General features: G+C 41.0%; 1 protein-coding gene across 4 annotated transcripts in view; it reads right to left on the reverse strand.

The window, feature by feature from the left end:
• ephb2b (eph receptor B2b) overlaps positions 1 to 26218 on the reverse strand; it is a 123961-nt gene that overhangs the window by 32768 nt on the left and 64975 nt on the right. For all 4 annotated transcript variants that reach the window (XM_038697174.1, XM_038697175.1, XM_038697173.1 and 1 more), the window contains exons 4-5: positions 4459 to 4614; positions 1271 to 1606 (exon numbers count right to left, since the gene is read on the reverse strand). In XM_038697174.1, the coding sequence (XP_038553102.1) occupies positions 1271 to 1606; positions 4459 to 4614 (492 nt within the window). The remainder of the gene's footprint in view (positions 1 to 1270; positions 1607 to 4458; positions 4615 to 26218) is intronic.

The raw sequence follows: 26218 nt of genomic DNA on the forward strand, positions 1-26218 counted from the left end.
GGGCAGGGGCCTCATTACAACGCTTAACTGCACTCACAGGCCCTCATTAACCCACCACACCAGTGACTCAAATCAAAACAGACAATAAAAAGAGGTTGCACTTTGAATAAAGCCTTCCATTTTAGTGTGACTTAGAGTTTCAGCATTGTAACTGAGTACTTTATGCAGCTTTTACACAAACAGATTTATGTAAACATTGCTACAATGGGTCAAGTGTAAAAATGTGTCCATCCAACTCGTATACCCTTGGTCCTATTATACCCTATATAACCTATTTGACTGCTTCCATGTAGACATCTGGACATCTGGGAATTCCAGAGGAAAGTAATGAGAGAGTGAGAGTGCAGTTAAACAAAACCCAATATGTCCGCTGTAGTAAAAGCCCACTAACACAGTGCTTTAGGTAGCTTAGTCATAGAAGACTGCCCTCAGTGCAGGGGGACGGATGATGAGAGATGACAGGCACTTACGTTTGTTGCCAATGGGATATAAAGCCAGTGCAAAGATAAAGCCCAGCCTGTATCCCCCCGCTCATCAGTGCTTGGAGGAGAAAGGCTTGCCACGCCAAATGATGCGTTTCATAGAGACAATTAAAGAGCAAATCAATGCTGCTGCCTTTGTGAAATAATTAGGGATGCGGCCGACTTTAACCGCAACCACATAGTGGAAAGCATGCAAGGCCCCAGTAGTTGCTGGAGAGAGATTGAAGGAGATTTTGAGGTGTACTTCTAGAAAATCCTACAGATTAAATAGTTACCCCAGTCACTAAGGGAACCTGCTTTTCATTAGGCCTCAGAACATACTGGAAAACTGGCTTATTAGAAGTAGTGTTTTAGTTTACAAGGCTCATACACAGTATGTATTTAGCTATAGACTATGCACATACTACTGTTTTTTTATAAATGCAACACTACAATCAAGTGGGTGGATGAGAATGGAGCTGTAATCGCTGAATGAAGTGGAGAGACAGCAGTCAGCCTGCTCTCAGCTCCACAGTCTAAAAAACATTGTGATGAGGTCACAGTGTAAAGACCAGCAGGCCATCACATTCTGCCTGTCACATCATCAACAGCACTCTCCTTCCCATTTTAGAGCACTTAATCTGCATACATCACCATACAGGAGAGGAAAGAAACTGACTTAGTGTAGGTCTTTGCACTGTGCATTATGTGCTTATAGAGGAATGAGTGTGATGAAGAGGTGGGGAGAAGAGAAGAGGAAACCACACGGGGAATATGAAGTGTAAAAAAAGACAGATGGGCCCACTTACCAGCCTGGTTAGTGGTAATGTTGACTGAGGCATACTGAGGGGAGTAAGGGCTCTGATCTGACACCCCGTTGACAGCCTGCACCTCAAACGTGTACTGCGTGTGGGCCAGCAGGTCACTAATGTAGACCCGGGATTCTGTAAGGCCCAGCTGACGGGGCAAAAACTGAACGTTGTCCCCACAGCGGGTGCAGCCTCCCCGGCCTCCGCCACAGCTCTTGCAGATGATGTTGAAGACTACGTCCTCGCGGCCCCCCGAATCCCGAGGAGGCATCCACTCCAGCATCACAGAGGTTTCATTCACGCTGGAGATAACAGTCTGTGGAGCTGAAGGGACGGCTGGAAAATACAAGAGAGTTTCTGTGGTTAAAAAAAAACAATGCACAGCAAATTGCTGTGTCAATTGGTCCAAATTGCAAGTGCATAATTTGACATTCAAATACATCATATTGCATATTCCTATGAAACTGGTAAAAAAAAACATACATATGGTATGATACATAGGGTTCATTATTTATATTTACATTAAGAACACAGAAAAATGGGTCAAACTGGTAAAAATCTGAATACAAAGTAAAAGGAACGAAAGAAAGAATGAGGTAGCCTTTTCCTTGAAACAAAGGGAAAAAGTTTGGTTTCAGGAATCACAGTTTAGGGGGTTTGGTGCTAAAATGTAAAGTGATATAAAATGACCATTTGATGGCACCACTGCATCCGGATCTGCACCACAAACAGCTCACTTGTTCCTTGACCCATAGCCTGACTTTCACTGAAATTAGTTTTCAAACCTGCCTTAATAGATTTTTTTCCCCTCTTGGGGAAAGCAGAAGCAAGCTGTACACAACACAATGATTCAATAAAGTCTTATACATAGATATGGTGAACGTGTTAGCGAACAGTTTTTACACATCCAGCAGACATAGAACAATGTGTATCTGGGCTCTAGTCCAATATTTACTCTCCTTTTAGCTCTGGTTTTGGTGTCCAAAAACTCCTAGGAGAAGTATATCACTGTTATTAACTGCTAAATGCTCCACTATGTTCCCTAGGTAGTCACCAACTGTGCCTGTCTGCCATTGGACAGACACAGCTAGGAAGAAATTTTTCACTGATAACTGCTGCCTGCTGCTTGTCAAAACAAGGTTGATGAGAGAGGTGACAGTGGATAAAAACAGTAAAGTTGAGGGCCTTAAACCAAAAGAATGAGCAGAGACATGCTAAAAGGCTCTGCAGAGCTGAGGGTAACTGTAGAGTTTGGTGATAATTCTCTGTGGGTTCATCACTACTAACATCTGCTTTCACATAGTCATAGGCACATAGTCATAATCATAGTCATTGTTAATATAAAAATAGTGATTATAGCCACTTTAAGATATCCTGCTAAATGCACAAAAAGCACAGAATCTAACAATCGGCTGAAAAATGTATTAGTAAATTTAATTTGTAGTAGCATTCTGAAGTTTTCCTTGGGGATTTTTTGCTAAAACATGGGGGGAAAATATCTTACAGGGAAGAGATAAGATAACAATGGTTGTCACTCAACAGCCACAACTTCAAGGACGCTGTACTTTTGCATAAACTACATTCCATTGCATTGCTCTAATTTTATGATGGAAGATGTGTTCTGTACTTGATGGGGTAGAGGGCATAACTGCCAATTTCACTAAAATAACCCCTACACAGGAGAAGAGAAAATCCACAAACTCCACAGATACCATATCCTCTTGGAGGTTTAAGCTGACTGTGTTCCACGCTGGCAGTGTCTCTTCCCTCGGGATTCCCATTTACATTCTCTCGTTTTCCACGCTGGTGTCCACTTTGTCAAGTGTTTTCTTAACATCTATTCTTGACAGTTTTCTCATGAAGCATCATATAGAGTTACTGCAGTGGAGAGCAACCTACTGTTGCTCCTGTTGAGACATTCTTCTGCCTCTCAAGCTAGGCATTACGCGGTGGAAACTTTCCACATGGTGCTACATGTTGAGTGACAGACCAAACAAACAAACAGTGAGAACTGTTTATTTTTTACAGCCATGTGCACTTAATTATGGAAGACGTACCCTCCAGGACTAATGAGATAAACAATTCCACTCCGCAACATCCTAAATCTGAATCGATCACTTCTTATTTAACCTCCTTTTAATTGGCAGCAATTAACAGATCTCTGGGTCTGGAAGGAAGCCCATTGGAGTGCCCTTCTTGGTGTCTCTCATACATGGAAACATAACTCCTCCTTGGCATCCCCTTCCTGGAGAGGCAGACTAATACCCCCCCCCCATTAGCTAGCGGGCCGCTCTGATGGGCCCATTCCCTTGCTTTAATCAGGCCGGGCCCTGCTGCGCTTAATACGGGTGACGTGACGCTGCTGCTTTCTCATTCACAACAGCTGCTCGACTCCCAGAGCCAGGCTTATGCAAATCTCCTTTGTTGGAGACCATCAAATCTTTTCCCCCTCTTTCCCTTTCAAACAGGGAAAGTGAGGGGAAAAAAACACTACCAAAACGTTGAAAGGGGCTTTTTTCTCACTCCCCCCGTTTTGTTTTAGGTAGACCACACTCTATGTACTGATTCTCTGTCTTTCTCACATAGGCACAACCCCTCTCCGTCTCTCTCAAATTCTTTCTCCTTCTTTATTCCTTTCTACGAGTCTATCCCTCACGCTCTACCCCTGCCTCGCTTACTTTTGCTTTGGTCTATCCTTCAGCCTCTTTCTCTGTCTTTCTCTCTCACTCTCTCTCTCTCAACCTTGGTGTCAGCCTCAAATTCAAATTCAAACAGCTTCATTGGCATGACAAGAGATGGTCTGGCCTGGGCTCATTCTCCATGCCTGCTCCTTCACAAAGCTACGCGGCCTGGCCCAGTAACCTCTGGTCTGGCTTCGAGTACGGGCTGTATGATGTTGGGGAAGGGCAGCCGAGCCTTGTGCGATGGGTCAGATCTGTGGACAGCCACACTAAGGGCATGTCGGCGTCGTGTTCATGAGAGGGACAGCTCTGACAGGGTTTCTCTGTTTGGAGTTATACGGACTACCACTGTCCTTTGATCCCGAGGCTCTTCTGCTTTCGGTTGTGAAATGTGTCAAAGAGTTTATATTTGAAATCAAAGACTTTGTGAGTATGTATTCATGTCTGTGTACTATGTGTGGAGTGCAAGTGAAAGTTCTCATATATCAACCTCATTTCTATACATACTTGTGCACGGCATCTGGAGAGGATCTGAGTCGGTTCGGTAGTATCCGTTGCGGCAAACGCAGTTAATGGCGCCTTCACTGGTGGTACGGCTGTTGATGGGACACTGCATACAGGGTTCATCTCCTTGAGTCGGCTTGAAAAAGCTTGACGGGCAGGCTGAAAGACAGAGGATGATGTAAAGAATTACAACCACTTTTTTTAAAGCACAGAAAACATATATTCATTTCTTTGTATCAAAAACATTTTTATAGTATGACAGTAGCAGGACAATTGAGCCTAAAATACAATGTAAAGATACTAGGTACTTTTTTAGTCCATAAAATGTCAGACAAATGTCTATTACAATTTGTCAAGGTGGGTGATTCAAAGATATTTAATTTATAAAAATATAAAACTGAGAATAATAAATAATAAGACATTAGTAATTTAGTAGTGTTTTAGTTACATCTTGCATTACAATAGAAGCCATCAAGTGACCAGAATTCAAAACAACAGGGAAAAAAACACAGACCAGGAGTCCAACATGTAAATGTATAAATACACACCAGTGAAGCCTTGCATGTGAGGCAACTTTCTGCAGATATGGCTACATGGCAACATGCTGTAAATTTGCTTTGAATTATTCACCATGCTCTTGTTGCCTGAGAAATCTCTGAAGTATCCTGCTTTCTGTTAAGAGCCCTTTTAAGGGCCTCTCTGTGGAAACCTGGGAGGAAAGCTACATTCATGAAAGAGAGACGATGATGAACTAACACACCACAGCTGCCATTAAATTCTGTATTTGTGTATCTACTTGCGTGTGGGTGAATCACAGGCTGTATATGGGGTAAATCTGTTTGTACATTGCCATAAGCATCCGTCATTGCAGTGATAAACAAACTAACTTAGCTGTCTGTGAAATCCCCTTATCCTCTCCTGAGTCGCATTCGGCCTGAACCTTTACTGCTAAAAAATAACCTTTTTCCAGCTTTTGCACCTGCACCATGTCTTTTTTTTTTTTATAGCATGGGCTAAACAAGCTAAGGTTTTGCTTCAGGTAATCCAGCTCCCACCTGCCCCACCAATAAAGGAGAAAATACACAGACGTTGAGATAGAGGTGTTGGAAGTACAGTAACATGAAAAATTCACACACGGGATGCACTGCATATCTGAAGTTAAAACCCCTCAGGTCTTTCAGTGCTGTTATTTTTCTTTAGTAACAGTGTAAAGAGCATAATAATTTATGGAGGAGAGGAAACAAAATAAATGATCTTTTCCAACAATTTATCTAGCCTAATAATTTTCTATAATTTTTATATTAAACGTGATAGTTTTTTTAATCCACTATCAAAGCTGACTTGTGCTTGCAATATTTAAAAGAATATGTCCCACTCATTATGGGAACCATCTTTTCTCCATTTTCTATATCTTTCTAAAAACTTACTCTAACATGATTGCAGTATTCTACATTGTAAAGTAATAAAAATATAGCCACTATTTCATTCTGAGGCTGCACTGGCAATTACAGCTCAACTGTAGCATCTGGAATATGGAAACATTTGCAGCTGTAACTTCCATTTAAAAGAGTTCAAAATCACAAAGCAGAATTATTCCAGGTCCATTCCTGATGTTTATATTAGACAGACACACCACTGTACTCAGAGACTATACAGGCCTCTTTTCCCCCCTTGTTACTCAAAGTGCATTACTCAGCGCCATCACCTTCTAAATCTGACTATTATAATGATTCAAACATTGTGAGAGATGCAGACTTTTTTTTAAACAAAAAGCAATAGACATGTGTTCAAGATATGCTGTGACAGTATTGCAAAATGTACTTTCAAAATACAATACTAAATCTTTGACTACAACTGTGTAAAGTGATGGAGTTAACAAAGTAATTTTTGTTGATGTTATTGATACTCTACTATTCATATGAATTCTATTAGTCCAGCTGCATCACCAATTGGAGGAGAGAGTTGTGGTTCAGTATGATCAACTAAACCATATATCTTTAGCGTGGGCATAGTGAAAACAGCTTCATTAACATGATTTGTTTAAAAGAGAAGCTGTTCCCATTAAAGCCACATCATGTCAAGCATCTTTGACTTCGGTTATCTTTGTTATATTATCAAAAATTGCAGTTGCAGAAAAAGTTATTACAAAATAAAAACGGAATCTTTAAGATCCCGTCACTAATTATTAGCTTTGACATGTTTTTCTCCCATGATTGATGGTGGAAAAGGGTTTGGACACAGAGTGAAACATGAGGCTTGGACATTCACACTGCCAGTCAACAGGCTCCATGAATGAGGCCCAGGCAACAACTATGTGGGGAATTGGGATCGAACCTCGGCAGCACAGTGAAGTCTATGGGAGTTCGGCGCTCAGAGGAGAAACACCAAAGGAAACAGCATAAAGAGGTAGTGAAGGGGGGAAGGAGAGAGGAGAAGTGTAAAGATAGGAACAAAGAGAGGAGAGGGGAGAGGTGGGGAATGGCTGTGTTTAGGAGTTTTTGAGCCATGGAATTCAGCGTGTTACTGTGCCCACAGTGAATGTATGTGCTGCAACAGTATGCAGACTGTGCATAACAATCAAAACAATGACTTTAAAATCTGCAAGGGGAGGAAAATGAAAGAATACAGCTGATTAGTACTTATAAAGCCCAATTATGCCTTGCTACCATAGTGGTTGTATTAAAAAAAAATCTGTGGTAGTTGTTGGATGGCAGCCCGGTGGTCAATGCATTTTTTCCCCACCAAACACCGAACATATAAAGGCACTTTTTTTTATTTAAGGAATAAAAAATATGTTTTTATATTCAGTCAGCCTGTTTAGGTTAATGTTCATGCCATGTCTTATCAAATTTGGACAATTTTTGCCAACCTTTTCTATAAGTTGTGTAATGCGTGTAATGTATGTATGTGTTTATCCATGCTTTTATTCCTTAAATAGTGTAACTGACAAATCCCATCAATATATTTCCATTGTTGTATTACTTTGGTTTGTCTACTGTTATTTCAGATTGTGATCTGTTTTGTTTGGGTTGTCATATGCTTTTTTATTTTTCTTTATTTTTGTATTTGTTTTGTAAATACATGCAAAAGAAAAAGCAAACTCAAATATAAGCACAAAAGTCCTTAAATATACTACTGGTATGTTTACCAGTAAAAGACAATTTACATATGCTGTTGCATTACCCTCTGTTACAAAGTTTTCTCATCTGATCCCTCAGAAAGTTAAAACAATCCATGAAAAAACATCCAGTTTAAGAGGACACAGTATTATATGTCTTGGCATGCCTCTCTGCCCTGCCACGGTCATTATTTTGGGGGAAATATTTGGGGAATTTCCAGTTTATACCCAGATGACAGATTTTAAGAGTTGCAAAGTTGTCTGGTGTCAGATGTAGAGAAGCAGAGACGTGGAGAGCAGTGATTAAAAAACAGATCAGAGCTTTAATTCCCTACCTCCCTGCCTGCCCAGATTGCTGCTGTTGAGCTGTTTGATCACCATCCTGGCAGTCTTGCTCAACATGCAAGAGATAGATGCTGTTTTTTGGATGTTTCCTCTAAGATATCCTTCTGGCAAGATGAGTTAATTAATGCAACAACATTCATTGACAACAGCTCCTCTGTTGTTCCTGCTTCCTATACTTAAAAAAAACACACAGCGCTATTAATATTATTAATATCATAAAGCAAACTTGCCACATTTTGCTATCAGATCTCTGGGGACTGCGAACGTGGATTCTGGAACTGGGACAAACAATGAAAAGTGGCAAGAAGAAGTCAAGAACAAAGACCACACAGAAAAGCTTTTAGAGAATTTATAAACACTTCAGACTCAGTTTAGTGGTAGCCGTATCAAAACTCCAGATCACTTCAAATTGGTTGCAGAGACATTGCAGGCATATTCTAAAATCTTATATTAAAACAAATGAAAACACTGCCAATAGGATGAGTTCAGTTTCCAGTGTTGCTTACTGTATTACATTACTCTAATCTCACACTGAGTCTGAAAGCTCAATCTGAATAATACCTCCCCCACACACATTCCAGACCCCCAGCTGCTTGTGTCTGTCTATGTTTATGACTTTTAATAACATATAGTGACATAAAGGCTTTAATTAGGGGTTTTCGCTAGACTCACTGAATAAAAATAGTACTGCAAGAGCTTTGAGAGGTAAGTCACTGCGCCAGGGTGCTAGTCAGATTTTACAGCAGGTAATTTGCTGGTTGTTTCAAAGGTTTCCTGAATATTACAGCTGGGGAGATTTATAGCACATTGAAGACAAGACCTGCAGCTCAAACCATCTGAATTCTACAAAGTATGTGCATCTGTATGTGACTATTTATGTGCATGAGAGAGGAGAAACACACAAGGAGAAGAGACAAGAAGAGAAGAAAGACACAAGCAGACAGAAAGACTGAAGAAGGCAGGGAGTGTTGTTTTCAGCAGTGATGCCAACATGACCAGCTATGCTGGAAACACTCCCTGTGATTCTGGCTCCTATGACCAAATCAACAGTCACACACACACATAGCACATAAAGAGAGGCCAAACACAGACTGGGCATTTGACATTTCCATCATGGCCGCCTGGGCAGGGCTGTACGCTGTGTGATCACAACCAGACAATCATCTGGCTGATACCAGGTAATCCAGCCTAAGGCCACACCTATTGAGTAAAGGAAGAAAAAAAAAAAAGTCCCTTTCACCCACCATCCACATCTACACCACCCGATAGAGAGACTCTTTGTCCAGCAGTCCAGGGCATCACAGCAACAACAGCGCACCCCTCCACCAGCCCCCTCTTCCATGTTCCCCCTGTGCCCCCTTTTCAGGATGGAATCCACCCTCCCCCAAAACTGCTTTATTTAATGAACACACTATTAAAGAAGAGACAAGGGAGACAAAGACAGGCAAGGTGCGTCCGTCTGCATGTGTGTTTGTGTGTGTGTGGTGTTCAGGGTGTGAAAGAAAAAAAGGCTGGAGGGTAAAAAAATAAATAATGGAGGTGCTAGGTTTTGTGAGCACAGCAGGAAAAAGTGCTGAAAGCAGTGAAAATGGCCAGCGTCAGAGGGATTGTGTGTGTGTGCGGATGGTGGGTATTTCCCTGTATTCCATTGTGACCAAAGAGGCCGCTACAGTGAGCAATGTACAACTATTTGCTTTGGTGCTGCCCGTAAAAGCTATTTATATGAATCACTGCAGGAACAGATCAGAGGCTATCGTAAAGAGATGTGTTTCTTTTACAAGATAGACAACTGTTTAAAATTAGATTAAGCGAAACCTGTTAGCTTTTGCAGTAGCTTTCTCATTAACTCTTACATCCTGCAACCACAACTACAGACCATCAGCCTCTGAACTGGTCACATCTAAGTCGAGCGTTACCTCGTGAAACGACAGTCATGGCCACATTAACCAGAGGAGAGCAGCCTCGAGTTGTGTGTCTGTTCCTGGGAGTGAGGACAAATCACCCTGTCCCCCCTCTGCCTCCGCACTACCATGGGGAACACTAGCTAGCACTGTTTGCAACACAGGGTCTCCGCAATTCAATTAGGAACGCAGTCCTCCTCACCGTCTAATTCAATCAGGCTTGTGTGAAAGCTATTAGACAACTGGCATTCGCTTCATCCCACACACACACTGGCACACAAATGAGATATTCATTTCTCCCTCTAGGTTTCCATGTCTGGTACAATTAACAGGTCTGGGACTCTGCGTGGCTCCTCGCACTGTAAGCCAGGACAGTGCCAGTGAGTGAGGGTGACCACTGGTGACCTACAAGGTGTAAATCAGGCTACTCTCAAACTCAAGGAGAGCACAGGGTCATTTAATTGGGTTATTTTCTAAGGAACTGATCTCCAGCGTTTATAAATAAGACACGTTCAGCTTTTAGCAGCCAGGACAGCCACCCTGCATTACCAAATCCCTAAAATTACTGGGGAAAAAAAGACTCAGTCACTTCCATGGGCTTACCCAATGAAAGAAAAAACATTACGACCACTTATTTTAATGATCAGGTTCCACTTTTAACTCTATTAACTTTAGTAGTAAATCCCATCCTTCGAGCTTCGGAAAAATGCCCCAATCAACTCGACTCAGAGACTTGGACAGAAAAAATGTGATCTGTTTAAGTGCCTTCAAGGGGCGAAAACATGTTTACTGATCCAGACATCTTCTATAAAAGCATTCATGCAAACATGTGTCATTTTGTGAATGTGTATTTGTATACAGCAAGGAACAAGGAACATGTGTGTCACGGGATGTGGGAGGACAGGGGGGTGATTAGAAAGTGATTTTTCCCTCTGTGTCCCTCAGCATTTCATTTTGCTCTAAGCTGCATCTTCTCTCCAGTTGTCACAGAGCTCACCCCCCCCCAGCAGGCTCCTCTGAGACAGATTAGGAGCCAAAGAGAGCAGCAGATTAGCTGGAAATGTGGGACACCTGGGAAATGAGCTCTGATGGCGCAGGCTACTCGGGAGGGAGCACACACACAAACAAAACATGTACAGCGCACATTGCAGGAAACTTAGGCCCTGTTCAGACTGTCAGCCAAAATCAGTCTTTTGGCATATCCAGATTGTATCCAGATTGATTTTAGATGATTTAAGTCTGGATATCAAAAAATCACGTGAAAAGCGATTTTTGCAAATTTGATCCAAGCCACATTTGGAGGTGGTTTGAAATGCATTTCCAATCAGATTTCTACAAATGCGTCCAAGTCTGGACGCTCACTTCTGATTTCAAAGTATCTTTTGCGTCACTTGCAACGCGACACACAATGACAACATCAAATCCAGAGTGACATGAGTGCAGAAGTGAGCAGAATAAACGCTGCTATGGAGTGGTACGGAGGAATCGCTGAACGCTGAAATGAACCTACCGGAACAAGGCAATATATCAACGCAGTGTTGGAAAGCCACGTCACCTGAGTACGTAGTTACCGCCTACATCGTTACCACAGCAACCCATGCAGATAGGTTGGTGATGTCTGGACACAAAAACCGATCTTATCACTTAAATAACAGAATAACATAATAACATAAATAACAGTGCAGACAGCAGATCTGATTTGAGAAACAAATATGTTTGGCATGCAGTCTGAACAAAGCCTAAAAACACACAGGACAGCACATCATACACACCCAGACCGCATTTAATTTCAATCTTCTTCTGACACATATACATCAACACATAAAAAAGCATAGACCATAAAGAAGAAAGCTGTTAATAAACCCCATCTGGCCACTACCCAGAGGACAATTTCAGTTCATACTGTAGGGGCTTAACCTCATATATGTGGCACATATACAAGGCTCACCATCACAAGGTTTGGTATTTACAAGGACAAAATGAAACGTGGAACACTGTTAAGAATGTCAGTGGCAGCTAAAAATACTTAAGTACTCTGTACTGTAAGGGAAATATTAGTCATGTAACAACTGTTGTAAATTAATTTCCACTAACTGACCTTACTTCTCATTATCTCCTTAGTATTGGCCATAAATAACACCAGCAAGCAACATGGCATAGATATAATGTGAATATATTACATATGTATATAATACATATATAATATGCATGAACAGATTTTCAACTTCTTTAACTTTGCAAGACTTCTCACATAATTATTAATTATAAAAATATAAAACATATAATCATAAATATGGAACATATTCTGTAGCTCTATATAGAAATATACTAAAAGAAGAATTGTAACCCGTTTTTGTAAATATTTAGCACACATACAGATACATGTATGCAACTAAAGCTGCAACTAATAAATGTTCCATTATTAATAAATCTGAGAATCATTTTTTACTTGATCTTTTTATCTTTAGCCTTGTGTGTCAGAAAATAGAGAAACATGCCCATTACAGTTTCCCAAACTTCAACAGGATGTCTCAGGTTGTTTTATACGACCAACACTAAAAAACCCAAAGACATTCAATATGCAATGACTTAAAACAGATAGATCAATAGATCAATAGTTATATGACTTTATCAATCCCGGAAAATCCTGGTAAATTAAATTGTCATAGCAGCCAGATAAGTAAAATTGGAAAAATCCACAACATAAATAAGTACATAGATGCAAATATTCAAACATTAACTATAGTGAGATATTAAGTAAAATTTTACAGTGTGCAAAGTAAATAGATCAGTACTTTGGTGTGTTATAGTACTTTAAGTACACATACACGCCGTACCCCACCCCACTTCCCGAACACTCAGGCTGTCTGGGGTGCGTCATTCCCATGTGGCAAACGTTAGTTTCTTGATTCAAACAACGTTGGCAGAGTGGCCCTCTGTTCAAGACCACAACGCTCTCATGATGATCATCAGGTCATAAATACCAAAGGGGAAAAAAATCAGTGAAAACTATCTTGACCACAGTATTTCCATACTGTCTGATAACTACCATCTGTCAATAGAGGAGGAAACAGAGATGAAAGGAGTGTATCACTGGAGCCATGCATGCAGCACAGTAATAACGTCTGGAATTTTCACTGCTCTCCCCCCCTTTTTTTTCTTTTCCCACTTTTTTTTCAGCACCAGGGAAAAAGAGGCACAAATGTGGAATGGCGAAATTACAGTCATCTGAGCCAACACATATACGAGTAGGGTAGGAATATGAACAAGGCCAGAGGGTGGGCGGATGTGGGGAGTAAAGCAGAAAGGGTCATTTCATGCAGGCAGATCACTTGACAGCTTGCTCTCCAGAGGATGTAGGGGTCCAATCAGGTTGCTGGTGGACCCCTTCGGTACACTAGGCTGCAGATGGCTGGGGTGTGGCAGGAGGCAGGCCCGTTTGTCGGCATTAATCTCCATTTAAGATGGCTTGTCAACCTTCAGGATCCACATAACATTGGAACTAGCTGCAATCTATTCCATTTGTAATGACAGATCATTACCATCATGGACTGGTCCTAAATTGGCCACCAAATTAATAATAATTAATTCACTAATTCTGTTGCTGCTTGGGTAAGGGTCAGAATTAACAGAGGTAGGCATGGTGTTCAGTGGTTAAAAAACAGTCTAATTCAAATTAATTCAGCTCACTAATTTAGTATAATGATTAAGAATTAATTGCTTTGCAGCCCTAATTTAATATGGCTTGGTTAAACCATATCACATCACATGTTATGTTTCAAAATATTAACTCTGTTTATGCAACAACAGCCTTAGCTTCTGTTTAACCTCCTACTGCCAGTCCAGTGATGTCCTGTATCTTTTTACGAATTCCTACTGTTGCATAAATTTCTTCTCCCCCAAAAAAAGGCAGTCTGGCCTTACTTAACATGGCATGCAAGCTGAAACCAGAGACACTGATCTTCCATTGTCATGTGACACCAAACGTCAGTTATTGTGCTTGTGTTCTTCATGGTGCGATATTACACCTGTCTTTTCATGTACAGCAGCGCCTGAATGGGCGTACACAGTCTCAAATTTGAAACAGGTAGGAAATGAGGAGACTTGCAAGCGATCAGATGTCAGAGTGTTAAGCTATCATTGTTGAGGCAAACATAAGAATGTTGGCAGTCTCCACCCACCCTCACCTTCATGGGAACAGATCACCTGCTGCAGAGCATTCCTGAAAACATCCACCCATCTATGAGAAGATTGTACAGTGCTTGCATAAGTTCTTCCCTAAAAACAAAAAAAAACAATCCTATTTCCCCCCTACGGACAGTTACTCACATACATTCCACACCACTCATAATCCACAGCACAGCTTTCTAAGCTTATGATTCATACATTTATTTTTAAGATGTTTGCACAGATGACTGTGTTTACAGCACAGGCTCTTTTAGACACACAGATCGATGTGTCTGAACACTTTATGAGTTTTGACTGGGGCTGTCAGAGTCTCTGTCTCCCAAAACCCCAAATGCACCCTTTTCTCAAGGACAGCTAGTTGCTAGGGCAACATGAGCCATTGCCATGTAAGGCAGCTTCCCCACTCCGTTCCGCAGGCTGCACCCGGACCTTAGAGCCCCGATCACAGCCTCAGACTGCTGATGACAGTGGGACAGGGTGGATGAAGCAGGGTGAGTGGAGGTGGAGGATAAGGGGTGGAAAAGGTAGAGGAAGGAGAGGAGTGGGACGAATGGAGGATAATAACCTCAGTGACCTGCTGGAGATAGTGGATTGGTCTACAACTCATATAATTGTCTTGGCAGAGATAAGAAGCAATACAGGTTGAATTACGCTGCCCAGTCCGTGAAATAAACAACCCGTTAAAGTTGCCTCAATGTTTTGGAGCTTGCCGGAATTCATAAAATATCATCAGCTTCATGCTGATTTCAATCTTCCCTATCTTGTCCAACAGCCAGCATTTTTTGCCCGACACAGCAGCCCCAGTAGCTGGCATCCTGGCCACAGGTGAGCCGCAAGCAGGGAGAGGGGCGGTGGTAGTGGTGGTGGTAGTGTACAGGGAGGGGACGTCCTTTGTGCCTGGAGGCAGATGTAGAAAAAAGCTGACAGAGGCAATCACTACTCTGTATGTGTGTATTTCTGTGTGTCTGTGTTTGTAAAGGACAGCACAGGGAGCAAAAGAAAGCAAGACAGAGTGAGAGAAAAATAGAGTAGACAGAGGAGTGAAGGGGGGACTGTACCAGAATCCAAACAAAGGCAGCAAGCAGCCGCTCCGAGCTCGGTGACAGAGGCTCCCTAAGGTGGGGTCTAGCTGATGGACAGGTGGCATAAAGGGGCTGCGTGTTGTCCAGTCAGTAGGGACAAGGGGGGTCTCACAGGAAAGGGGAGGTTGGTGGGGGGGGGGGGGGGGGGGGGGGGGGGGGGGCAGGAGGAGCAGCTGGTGCTGAATCCTGTCACTGTCCCTGTGTAACCCACCACACATACAAACAGACAGAGAACACACACTTACACACACACACCTCAAACAAAGCGCAAAAAATAAACAGTACCCTGAGCTGGACTGTGAGTATCATGTTCATTGGCTGGATTTATATCTCCAGCCATCTCTCCCTGGAGTGTATTTATTAAAGATTACATCAATTCTTCTGACCACAAGCATTTAATGAGGCAGCAGGGAGTCTGAGTGAATCCTATTATACAGCTAATCTACAACAGAAAAAAAAAACAACAGCTGTAATGCGGCTATTTTGCACACATCCAAGAAACACACATATGCTTGGGAGCATGCACACATACACACACACACAAACACTTAATTTAAGAATCACATTACTTCTCTCAATAACATATTTTGTTGTGCCATTAAGTAAGAGAACATATTTTACTATCTTCTCCAGACAGCATACCTGAATTTTTCTATTTTTATGAAAAATATTTAGTTTTAGTTTCATTAATTGTTCTAGAACTTTTTTGAGGACTTGCAAGGCTTAGACTAAAACTATGTGAATGTGTGCAACTCAGTCAGGCAGTGGTCACGTGACCTGAATCAGGTTTGCTTGTCACATGGATAATAAGCTTGTTCACGCCATGACATATCACAGAAGACTTGAACCACCAAAATAGGATTTCACCCGGCATCACGAATCAAAGATGCAACCCAAAGGATTGAAATCACACAAATGCACACACACACACACACACACACACACACACACACACACACAAAACCTTGTCCTCCCACCATTACACCTGCGCCTGAAAAGGCTGGTATTGTTGGGAGGAGATTCATTTGAAGGCTTTAATGGCTGCTATTTAGAGGTGGAATACATTAAATATACCAATCACGGCTGCAGAGTGAGGTGGTGGCTCCAGCAAATGTATACTGAGTGAATAGATTGACTAATTAGCCTTTAAATATGTCAATGATTCATCTAAAACAAGGGATCCCTGAGCTATTCATCTGCCTGCTCTGCTTCTTCTCCTCCTCTATGACTACATCCTTAACCCTGATAAAGGAGGGGCTTGGCTGGCTGCTCTCCCTTCCATTTGTCCCAATCAATGGAGGCTGTTCAGCCCAGACCCAGGGGGTCAGTGAAATTAAGTACCCAGCTCACACAGGGAGGGATTGGGCCAATGCTGGGGCATGGGGGGAGATAGGCAAGTCCTCTGTTACCTTGGCAACTCCATTGCTGCTGAATTTTCCCCAATATATTCCTTTAGTCCAAATGCTTTCCCCTTGTTAGGATGGTTTGCGCCAAAATGGCTGCTCTCTAAGAATCTTGCTTTTTGTGCATGTACAGTTTCTCACCAAACAAATTCTAAATATTGATTTAGACCACACAGCACTGGCATGAGTAATACATTATTCTCTACTGGTGAAGACACTTCATCGGCATTAAAATGTTTCAAATACTGTATTCACAAATACATACAAATAAATACAAATACATTTTTTACTAGTTTCTACCTTGTGTCGTATTTCACAAAAAACTAGAGAGGTAGGAGGGTATTTTTTTCTTTTCATTTTAACATGTAGTGTTAATACATTTTAAAATATGCACAAAATAAGTAATATTTACAAAAGATTAATTGTTGAGGTGATTAAAAGAAGAAGATAATGATGTTTCCAATGCCTTGCAAAATGTCAGTGTGTGGGGGAGCTACAGGTGAAACTCCCTTGCAATGATTAAACCTTTTGATGATGTAATATGTGCTGTAAATTTTGGATATGTTACATGTTTATTTAGAATTTATTTAAGTATCTTCTTCCGGTTGTTTGTTTGTACTGACTTATAAACTTTTGTTTCTGCTCTCTGATTGGGAATGTTCCCTCACGCTCTAGCGGGTGTTGGCAATCTGGACCTGAACAACAGGGATTTTCTGTATATTTTGGATTTTCTTTTTTCCTGCCAGGCCTAGAAAAAGAATAACCTCGACCTTAATGTGATGTGTTGTAAAGTTATTCCACAGTTAAGAATAACTTTATATAGCAACTTGACTTGACAGTTTTATTGTTTGTTTTGTCACATCACTGCTAATAGCTTAGTGGTTTTAACCACTGTAGATTTAAAGCTCTTGTCACTCACTCATTCACTGTTATGTTCAGAAACTGAATTTTGTCTAAGTTGCTAGCTCACATCCTGGTAGATGCGATTTTTAATCCTTTCTTAACTCACAGTGCAGAGTTTCTGGTGAGGCCTATATGTCAATCATTCTCAGTTAGACAGGATAAGTCGTATGACTAAAATTCACGAGTCATATATGTCACACACATATGCACATAACCTTAATGCAACCAATCTAGCCTGAAGGCATAGCTTTACCCTTGGCACGGCATGGCACAGCCTGGCACAGCCTGGCACAGCCTGGCACAGCCTGGCACGGCCTGGTGCATTCCTGTTCTACATATCTGACATATCCATAAAGGCCGGCAAATCATCTTTGACGTTAATGCTGAAAAGGTCATTGTAAAAATATAATGGTTGAGTAGATGCCACTACCTTCTGGGGATAGCTACAGTATTTACTCATAAACTGACAGTCATGTGGTTCATCAAAACTATATCTGTCTGTGGCCTCTGTAGACCAGCAATTTACAACAGCTAGGAACTATTCAATGCACATATGCATTCACTTGTACTGTAAACACACAAATCAGGGTCAAAATCTGGTTTTGTGGCTTGGACTGAGTGAGAGCTTGCAAAAGGGACACTGGCAGATTAGTCTTTGGGTTCCTGGAGGCAGCAGGATAATCCCAAGTAGGCTAGTGGGGGTCATGTCAGTTGCAGTCATACTAAAATTCCCATCCGTCACAAACCTGAATGAAATGCCATGCGCAAAAAATCTTAACACATGTTTAAACCTTACTGTACTACCAGAAAGGTGTGGCTTTCATGAAAAAGATGCAAAGGATTTAGGTACATTTGTGTAACATGGGTGTTTTGGTTCATGTTTCCTAAGCCCTGATCATCTCTTGCTCCAAACTGATTAAAACAAATGGGGAAAATTATGTGGGCCAAACTATTCCTCGCAGAGACAATGAGAAAAGAGGAGGGGCACAGACATGGGTAGTCTTGCTTTGATGCATGGAAGTTTGATGAGGAAATGGGAAGGGCATCCATCCAAGACCTTCAATTTGTGGACCAACTCCCTTAACCAGTGACATAAGCAATTGATTAAGGAATAAAGAAAAGTCCTACTTGTAGTAATTTGTGGAGATTTTGGGCTCTATTCTTATAAACAGCCTTTCATAAGTGTACAGGCTTTAAATGTCCAATCTAACTAGCATGAAAAGAATCTGCCCCACCCCTACTTCATATTTACTGTTAATATGTTGTCAGCATGCTGGATTAAAATCAACATCTCCATTTCGCTGTGTCAACAGACCAGCTATTTGATTAGATGCAATAAATAAACCACACGATGAGACGTTTTTTTAGGATCTATGCTATGGCTCCTATGTTTTCTGGATGGAAGACTGAGAATATATTCTGCAGAGCACCACTAGGGGCCTCCTAGGAGGTCAAATAACTTCTTATCAGCACAGTAACAGGTTCTGGCTTGACAAGCTCAATTAGCCAGCGCTTAGTGCTGTGTATGAGGAGACCACGCTCTCAGCCCAATGCCCATTTCAGCAGAACCAGGGAGATAACAATAACAAGCCGAACCCACAAAGGCCCAATTGTGGCAGTGCCTGGAAGGTCAGTGAATGGGCAAAGAGGGAGGAAGGACTTATGTTCTCAGGGGTTTTGTGATGTGGCTGATAAGAATCTCCCAGCTGAATGACAATGCCACTATTGAAAGACTTGTGGATAAATTACCTGCATTGACGTAAAAATTCTTAAATAAGCATAATATTAGAGAGTGCCGATAATTTTCTTTTAAAGAAACGTTGTTCTATGGAAATTGAGGATACGCTATATATAATACTTTGTTTCCTTTTGCATACTCTAGCATTAACTGACAAGGCCAGACAGCTTGCAGCACGCCTTTGATGTGTCATCTGTTTAATTTAGAAGGGCAAAAAGATAAATAGTGAGGTGTTTAGACATGTCACCTGACTGTTTGGATAAAACAGTGACAGTATTTTGGGATCTCAGTTCCCTTAAATAGCACAGTTATGCTGTTTATGCCCATCCCTCTTGCAACAGTATACTGACAGATAACGAGGCACGTTAGAGCCATGATTTCAATCACAGCCAGTCATTCCATAATGGGAAGCCTGCCTGCTGGCATGATGTAGACCCAGATGGAATTTAAGCCATCTTTTGCCAGGCTTTCATTGGAACTTTTCCCTATTGCCACACTTTAATAGCACTGAGGTACAACATTGTGAATGATCCAGACTTAATCAGGCTGCTTGCAGGCCCAGCTGATTCTCATAATCTCACGACTTTGCACCGAGTTGAGATAATGCATCTCCTGACAGCCTTGAGAGCCACTGTTATCACATGATGGTTTCTTGGCCTCAGACCCAAGACATGTTGTGTCTACCTCTGCTTAGAATATGTGGCTGTGTCTTTTTCCTCCTGCAGCCTCGAGACAAAGAGCGCACAAAAAACTACTTAACTACAAGCAATCTGTTGAAATAGGTCATTATGGTGGAGGCATGCTGTGAATGCACTGCGTCCCCAAATCAATACGTGAATTGCTATATTTAGTAAGAAGGTCGCAAGGAGGAGTTATCAAGCCTGTACAAGGGATGAGAGACACCACGAATCAGATCTGCACTTGAGTGGGCCTGCTTATTTTAGATGCAGATGTATCCAAAATGTCTTCTCTAGTGAGGATTTCTCTCTGTGGAGAGTTGAGAGATCCCTCATGGTGTCTGAAAATGTCACATTCTGCTCTGTGTCAATGTCATAATATTACCCTTCAAGGTGCTACATTGACAAAATGTAATCTGAAATATCTCTTGTGGGTGCACTGGTATTCTAACTGATTCAATGGTATGGTTTCAATGATTGACACAGTGGATAATATGTTTTTGTGTCTCATCTTTAGGTAGAGAGTCACTAGACCACGCATCACTTTATAAATGGAAGTAACTTCAATACCAGAGAAGTGTGTACAGACAAGTTACTCGAGAGTTAAAAGAACTGAAAGTAGATTCACTTTTTTCCCTAAATTCTAAATGAGCAACTACATACCCTGCCATTGTTTTCAAAAAATTAAAAGCAGCTCACAGAGACATACTGTACTTCTGCACTGATAAACAAAATACATAGTTTTAAGTGACAAGCGCCATTGAACTGAGCAAATTCATATCATACTGTAAGGAGAGAGGGACCTACAATTCTTTTGCCAAGTGCATAACATCACGTACTGTGGTTAAGAGAGACCTAGTATAGGCACTGTACCATGATCTCTTACTCTAAGACTATTTCTCTCCTTTCTGTCTCGCCAGGTTTTCCGTCTGATTTTAACTATAGCTGTCTTCCTGAGTGAGTTGACAAGGTCTTTCTTTTCGTTTCAGCCCAAATCCTCAGCATCGTCATGACTTTGTGCAGTGAAAAAAAAGCTAAGACAAGGGGAGAGCAGAATCAAAACAACCTCATTAATAACTGTGACTAATGTATTCCAGACAGTTCTTTAAGCCTGTTACTTCACAGAGAAGAGATGCCCGTACAGGGAGGGGAGGCAGCAGTGGCCCTGGTGTGTGTCGAGACGGTGTCATACTGAGTTGGTTGGCGGGGTAGAATGAAAACACCCCACACATGAAAATGTGCTGATCTCTCCCCCACCTAAACCGCCAAAATAACTCTGTAGAGACCACACAGCCTTGAGATGACCACAATAAACCAGAACACTGGTCCCAGCACGAAGTGAGCATTTCCCAGGCATCAATATGCCGTGAGGCCAATCCAGGCTTTGTAGTAAACACTGGCGGGTGGTTAATGTCCGGTGCGGAAGAGTTCTGTACGTGATTTTACTGTTCAGCCTGTTGACTTTGTCTTACTGTTCACTGCCAGTCTTTCTTTGAGTCACATACATTTCTTCAACTGGGTTTTGCTGTGCTGCATGTACATGTTTTTAGTAAATAGGAAATCAAATCCTAACCTGAAGTACCTCATATTTCTCTCTTTTTCAAGTCAATACTTAAAACCATGATGGATCTTCAACAACCTATATAATACCCTGTAGGCTATAGTTTACCAATAGAAATACTGGACTTCAATAAAGAACCATGAAATGTTCGGTGTTCTTTAGGTAAAGAAAGTGTATCAGCTAAGTCTTCTCCTGGAAATAATTACATTTTTGCTAGTGGCCACACTAAATTCTCCAATTACACGGAATTGAAGGAATATACTTTAGCCTAATAAAAAGAAATTATGCAGTGATTACTGTCTCATTTTGAAACATGATAGGGACTGTAAACATTATAATATCACAGTACTGTACTTTCACTCATGCTGTGAGGTGCACAGGAAGGGATTGTTATTTTTCTACACAAGGCAAAACAGAGCAGCCTTCTCATTAGCTTCTTGTTTACAGTCTCACCTCCTCCTTCTCCATATAAATTCAGTATAAACAGAGAATCCCTAAAGGATTTACAGAATAAACTGTGGGAAAATAGCACTAATCACAAGGCAAAGACCTAGAGGTGGAAGAGAAGAACGAGAGGAGGAACATGGTGAGATTATTCTCACCCATGAACCACAAGCACATACTATAATGTACTGGTTGGGATATTCTAACTGACTAGATAAGAATTAGCCAGGCAGATTATGCTACGCCTTTCATCTTTTAAAGCGCGGTTAAAAAACCCCGTATCCTTTAGATGAACTCGGATTCATACAAGAGTGAAAAAAAGCGTGTCGAACTGTACCTTTCAGCTGAAACCTTGGGAATTCTACAGGAGAGTGGAACAGCTCATTATATTGAGCAATTTATTTGCTTAGCAGCTGCCCAGGGGGAGGTAAAAAGTTTTAACATCCAGAAAATTCTGTAAGTAGACCATTTACAAAGCCGAGTTGTCCCCCTCAGCAACAGAACACCATCCCCCTCAACCAGACTTCAACAATTAAACCAGGCCACCGGAGCCAAGCCTGTTTTCCTGCCCAGCATCATGCTCATCCTGCACAATTACAGTCTTAATTGAGTATTGTGATGAACAAGCAAAAGCACAGAGTGACCTTATTAAATAATGCAAACAATATGACACTGTGTGATGGGAAACATAAAAAGGATGAACTACAATCATGTTGGTGATCCCTTTGATTTCTCATCTAGTGCCTTCATCAGGTCAAATTTTTAATTTGTCAAATACTTTGGTTTATGACCAAATGGCCACAGACAAAAAAGCTTGGTTAAGTGGTGATATACATAAATTGATGAGAGAATGTGATGCGGCACTGAAAGCCCTCTAAAATCTAAATTAGTAACAGATAGATTAAAGTTTGTGAGACTAAGAAATAAGGTAACAAGAGAGTATTTTATATTAATGTTATTACAAAAGGAAATACTAAATTGATTTGGGAGAACATAAAGAGTTTGACAGGTAAACATCATAACGGCAATGAAAAGCGCCTTGAAATCTGTGTGAATGGCAGTATTACACGGGATGAAGCTCAAATAGCAGCAACATTTAATTCATATTTTGTGGAATCAGTACGGGCACTGATCCAGAATCCCTCCACCAATCCAATAAGCATGATGCCTATATATTATAATAAACCTGTGTCTGAGATTCAGGAAATTATTGAAATTAAAGTAAGAATGATTATAAATTCCCTTAAGAGTTCCAAAGCCAAAGATGTGTATGGACTGGACACAATGTTCCTGAAAACGTGATCAATTTTCAATGTTAAATTTTCTGGCCCACTAACAAATTCTATCAATAGATTCATAAATGAAGGGGTCTTTCCAAAAGCATGGAAGACAGCTATACTAACACAAATTTACAAAACAAGTGATCTATCAGAGGTTTGTAATTATAGACCAATTATAAAGTATAGTCCCTATCGTGTCAAAGGTATGTAGCAGAACAACTTACTAGTCACCTTCAGATTGCATCGTATGCAGTTTGGCTTTAGATTTAACCATTCAACGGAAACTGCAAACTGCTTTTTCCTTGAGAATGTAAAATCTAAACTACATAAAGGGGCAGTTGTTATTCTTAGACCTTTCAAATCTCTCACTGTTTAACTTTTCCCCCAATAGTATTACAGTTTTTCTCCATTGGTTTGGCTCATTTCTTGAAACAGAAATTACATTCTCAAAACATCATGGACAAACCTCCAAACCACTTTTGTTCACAACAGAATTGAATTTCTCATTCATTTCATCAAATTGCAAATGTCTAAGTACATGTCTCAATGTCTCAGTACATCTTGCAAATGATTAAGTACAGGTAGCCTACATTTAGCACAATTTTCAAGTGAATAGATCTTGTTGATCTAAACTGATTGTTGTTCACTCCAAAACGTGTCAGCGTCATTTCATTGTATAGGTCATCACATGCACAATAGTCTGTTCAATTGTCAAAATTAGTCAAGAACATAATACCATGATTACCATATATGAGTCACTAGGAACATTTGATAAATTTATTACAGCAATTGACAGTCAGGTGAAACTAGAATTTGACCAACGAAAGAGGAATGTCACACATCTCAGATGGCCTATCAAACAGTATGTTTAGTTACCTGACAGGTGCTGTCCATTACTGTGAATGTATGTAAAGAGCTTGACCATGCAGGACCAGTACAATTTCTGAACATGGTGGCATCTGGCCAAGTAAATGAACAAGGGCAACTGCCTGCTCGAGGAAGAGGAAGAAGAGGAAGAAGAAGAGGAGGAGGAGGAGTAAGGGTGCATGGTGGTGGAATAGGGGAAAGAGGCCGAGGAGCACGAAGACACCATGCTGTCCCGGACAAAATTTGGGCCACAATTATAGACCATGTCACCAACCATGGCCTCACAATGGCAGAGGCATGTCGCAGAGTGCAGCCTAATGTGCCTCGCTCTACAGTCTCCTCCATCATCCAAACCTTTCGCAGGGAAAACAGGTATGTAGTCAGTCAATGATGGAATTATATGTTGTACAGGACAGGACACTGTGCATAGAGCAAGAAATATATTTATTTACACATTTACCTATTCATTTAGTGTGTGTGTGTGTGTGTGTGTGTGTGTGTGTATGTGTGTGTGTAATATCTTACCTAAATGGGATGTTATGATTCTAAAAATGCTATAAAAACATTGTAGAAATTAAACTATGGAATAGTTTAGTTTTTACAGTATTGATGATACAGTTTACAGTGGTATTCCAGTCATTGTCCAGTGATGCATTAGAATTGTGGTAAAGTTACTGTAAGTAAAACAACAATACAATTACATAGGTAACTCATTCTGTAAGGAATACATAAGGTATCCATTACGAATGGAGTGTTGTCCTTTGAATTCTATGTCTAGGATTGGACGACAACCTTGCACGGGTGGCAGAGGAAAACTTCTCAATGAACAACAAGAACAAGAGATCTGTAACATGGTGATGGCAAATAATGTCATCACATTGAGACAGATCCGCACTGCAATCCTACAAGACAATGCCATATTCCAAAATGTCAACTCTATAAGCATCTCCACAATAGACCGGATATTGAAGAAGAATCAGATGACAATGAAGTAAATTTACAGGGTACCATTTGAGAGGAACTCTGATAGAGTTAAAGAGCTGCAGTACCAGTATGTACATGTAAGTCAGTTACTGGTTGTCCATCATTATAACCTTTTTACAATTAAGCAGGTGAAGTGAACCACCTTCGTGGTACTGAAAACCCAGAGTTTACCCCGAAGTTACCTGGATAAGCTCAAATCCTGCTTCGTGGTACAGGCCCTAGGTCTGTAGCAAGAGGAGATCGTATAATACCTATGAGGAGGACTGCCTTCGGACAGTCAGCTTTTTCAGTGAGAGCTGCTCACACATGAATTAGTCTGCCAACTGTTATTAGAGATTGTGAAACATATCATTAATTTAAACTGAATTTAAAATCATGGTTAAAAGACAATCAAGTGTATGACCATAGTCAGTGACTTACTCGGTAAAACCTGAGGAGTGCTTTGTTTTATGTTTTTTAAATTGTTGTCCTTGTTTTAAAGTATCCCTTGTTCTTGTGAAATGTATTTTGTTATATGTATAAGTATTGTTGCTCCTGTTTTAGTGTATTATATGTAGTTATGATAACACCTGCCCAGGGACTACAGTCCAACATTTCCCAAGCTGGCTAAACTAGCATATTTACAGAAATGTTTATTAATGTGCACTGTCTCTGTAACCATAAACTGTATAAATAAATAAATAAATACCTGCAACACTAATGACATTCCCATCACCCTCAGCTGTACTTTGATTTAGCAAACGTTAGCCTGCTAACATGGTGAACTAAGATGGTGAACAAATAAAGTTAGTTGTCCGGATGTGCGGCGTGGCTGGGACTTGCTGGCTTTCGCCGTTGTGTTCTGCCGCTTGCATTCTCTTATTTGCTTGGCCTCGCGCGCGTGATACGCGCAGGGCTGCCAGGCGTTGGGTGTCACTGTGCTCGTAGGGTGTGCGGGTTGGGGTCGTCACTTGCGCGCTGATGTTGATGATTGCGTGGCATTTTGGCAGTTTGGTTGCCTCTTCCGCAGCGGTGGGGTACTAGTGTTGTGTCTTGAAAAGAACGTTTCGTTCATAAGACCTAAACGTAAACTACTCGTTCACCGCTCACATGGGTCCTCCTCAGTCTTTCATTCACTCGGCAGACTGCCAGCGCCGGAGAATGAGAGGCAGGTCGGCTGTCAGGTAACAGTCACTGGACTGACATTATATAGCTATTTTGTTAATTATGTGACATTTTATAAAGCATAACGTTGTCGATTGGCCTTTGGATGGCCGTTGTCTTTGGCGTTTG

This window comes from Micropterus salmoides, unplaced genomic scaffold (genome assembly GCF_014851395.1).
Source record: "Micropterus salmoides isolate LMB-PRFRI ecotype aquatic unplaced genomic scaffold, ASM1485139v1 Ms_hic_scaffold_4, whole genome shotgun sequence".
In the NCBI taxonomy this organism is placed as follows: domain Eukaryota; kingdom Metazoa; phylum Chordata; class Actinopteri; order Centrarchiformes; family Centrarchidae; genus Micropterus; species Micropterus salmoides.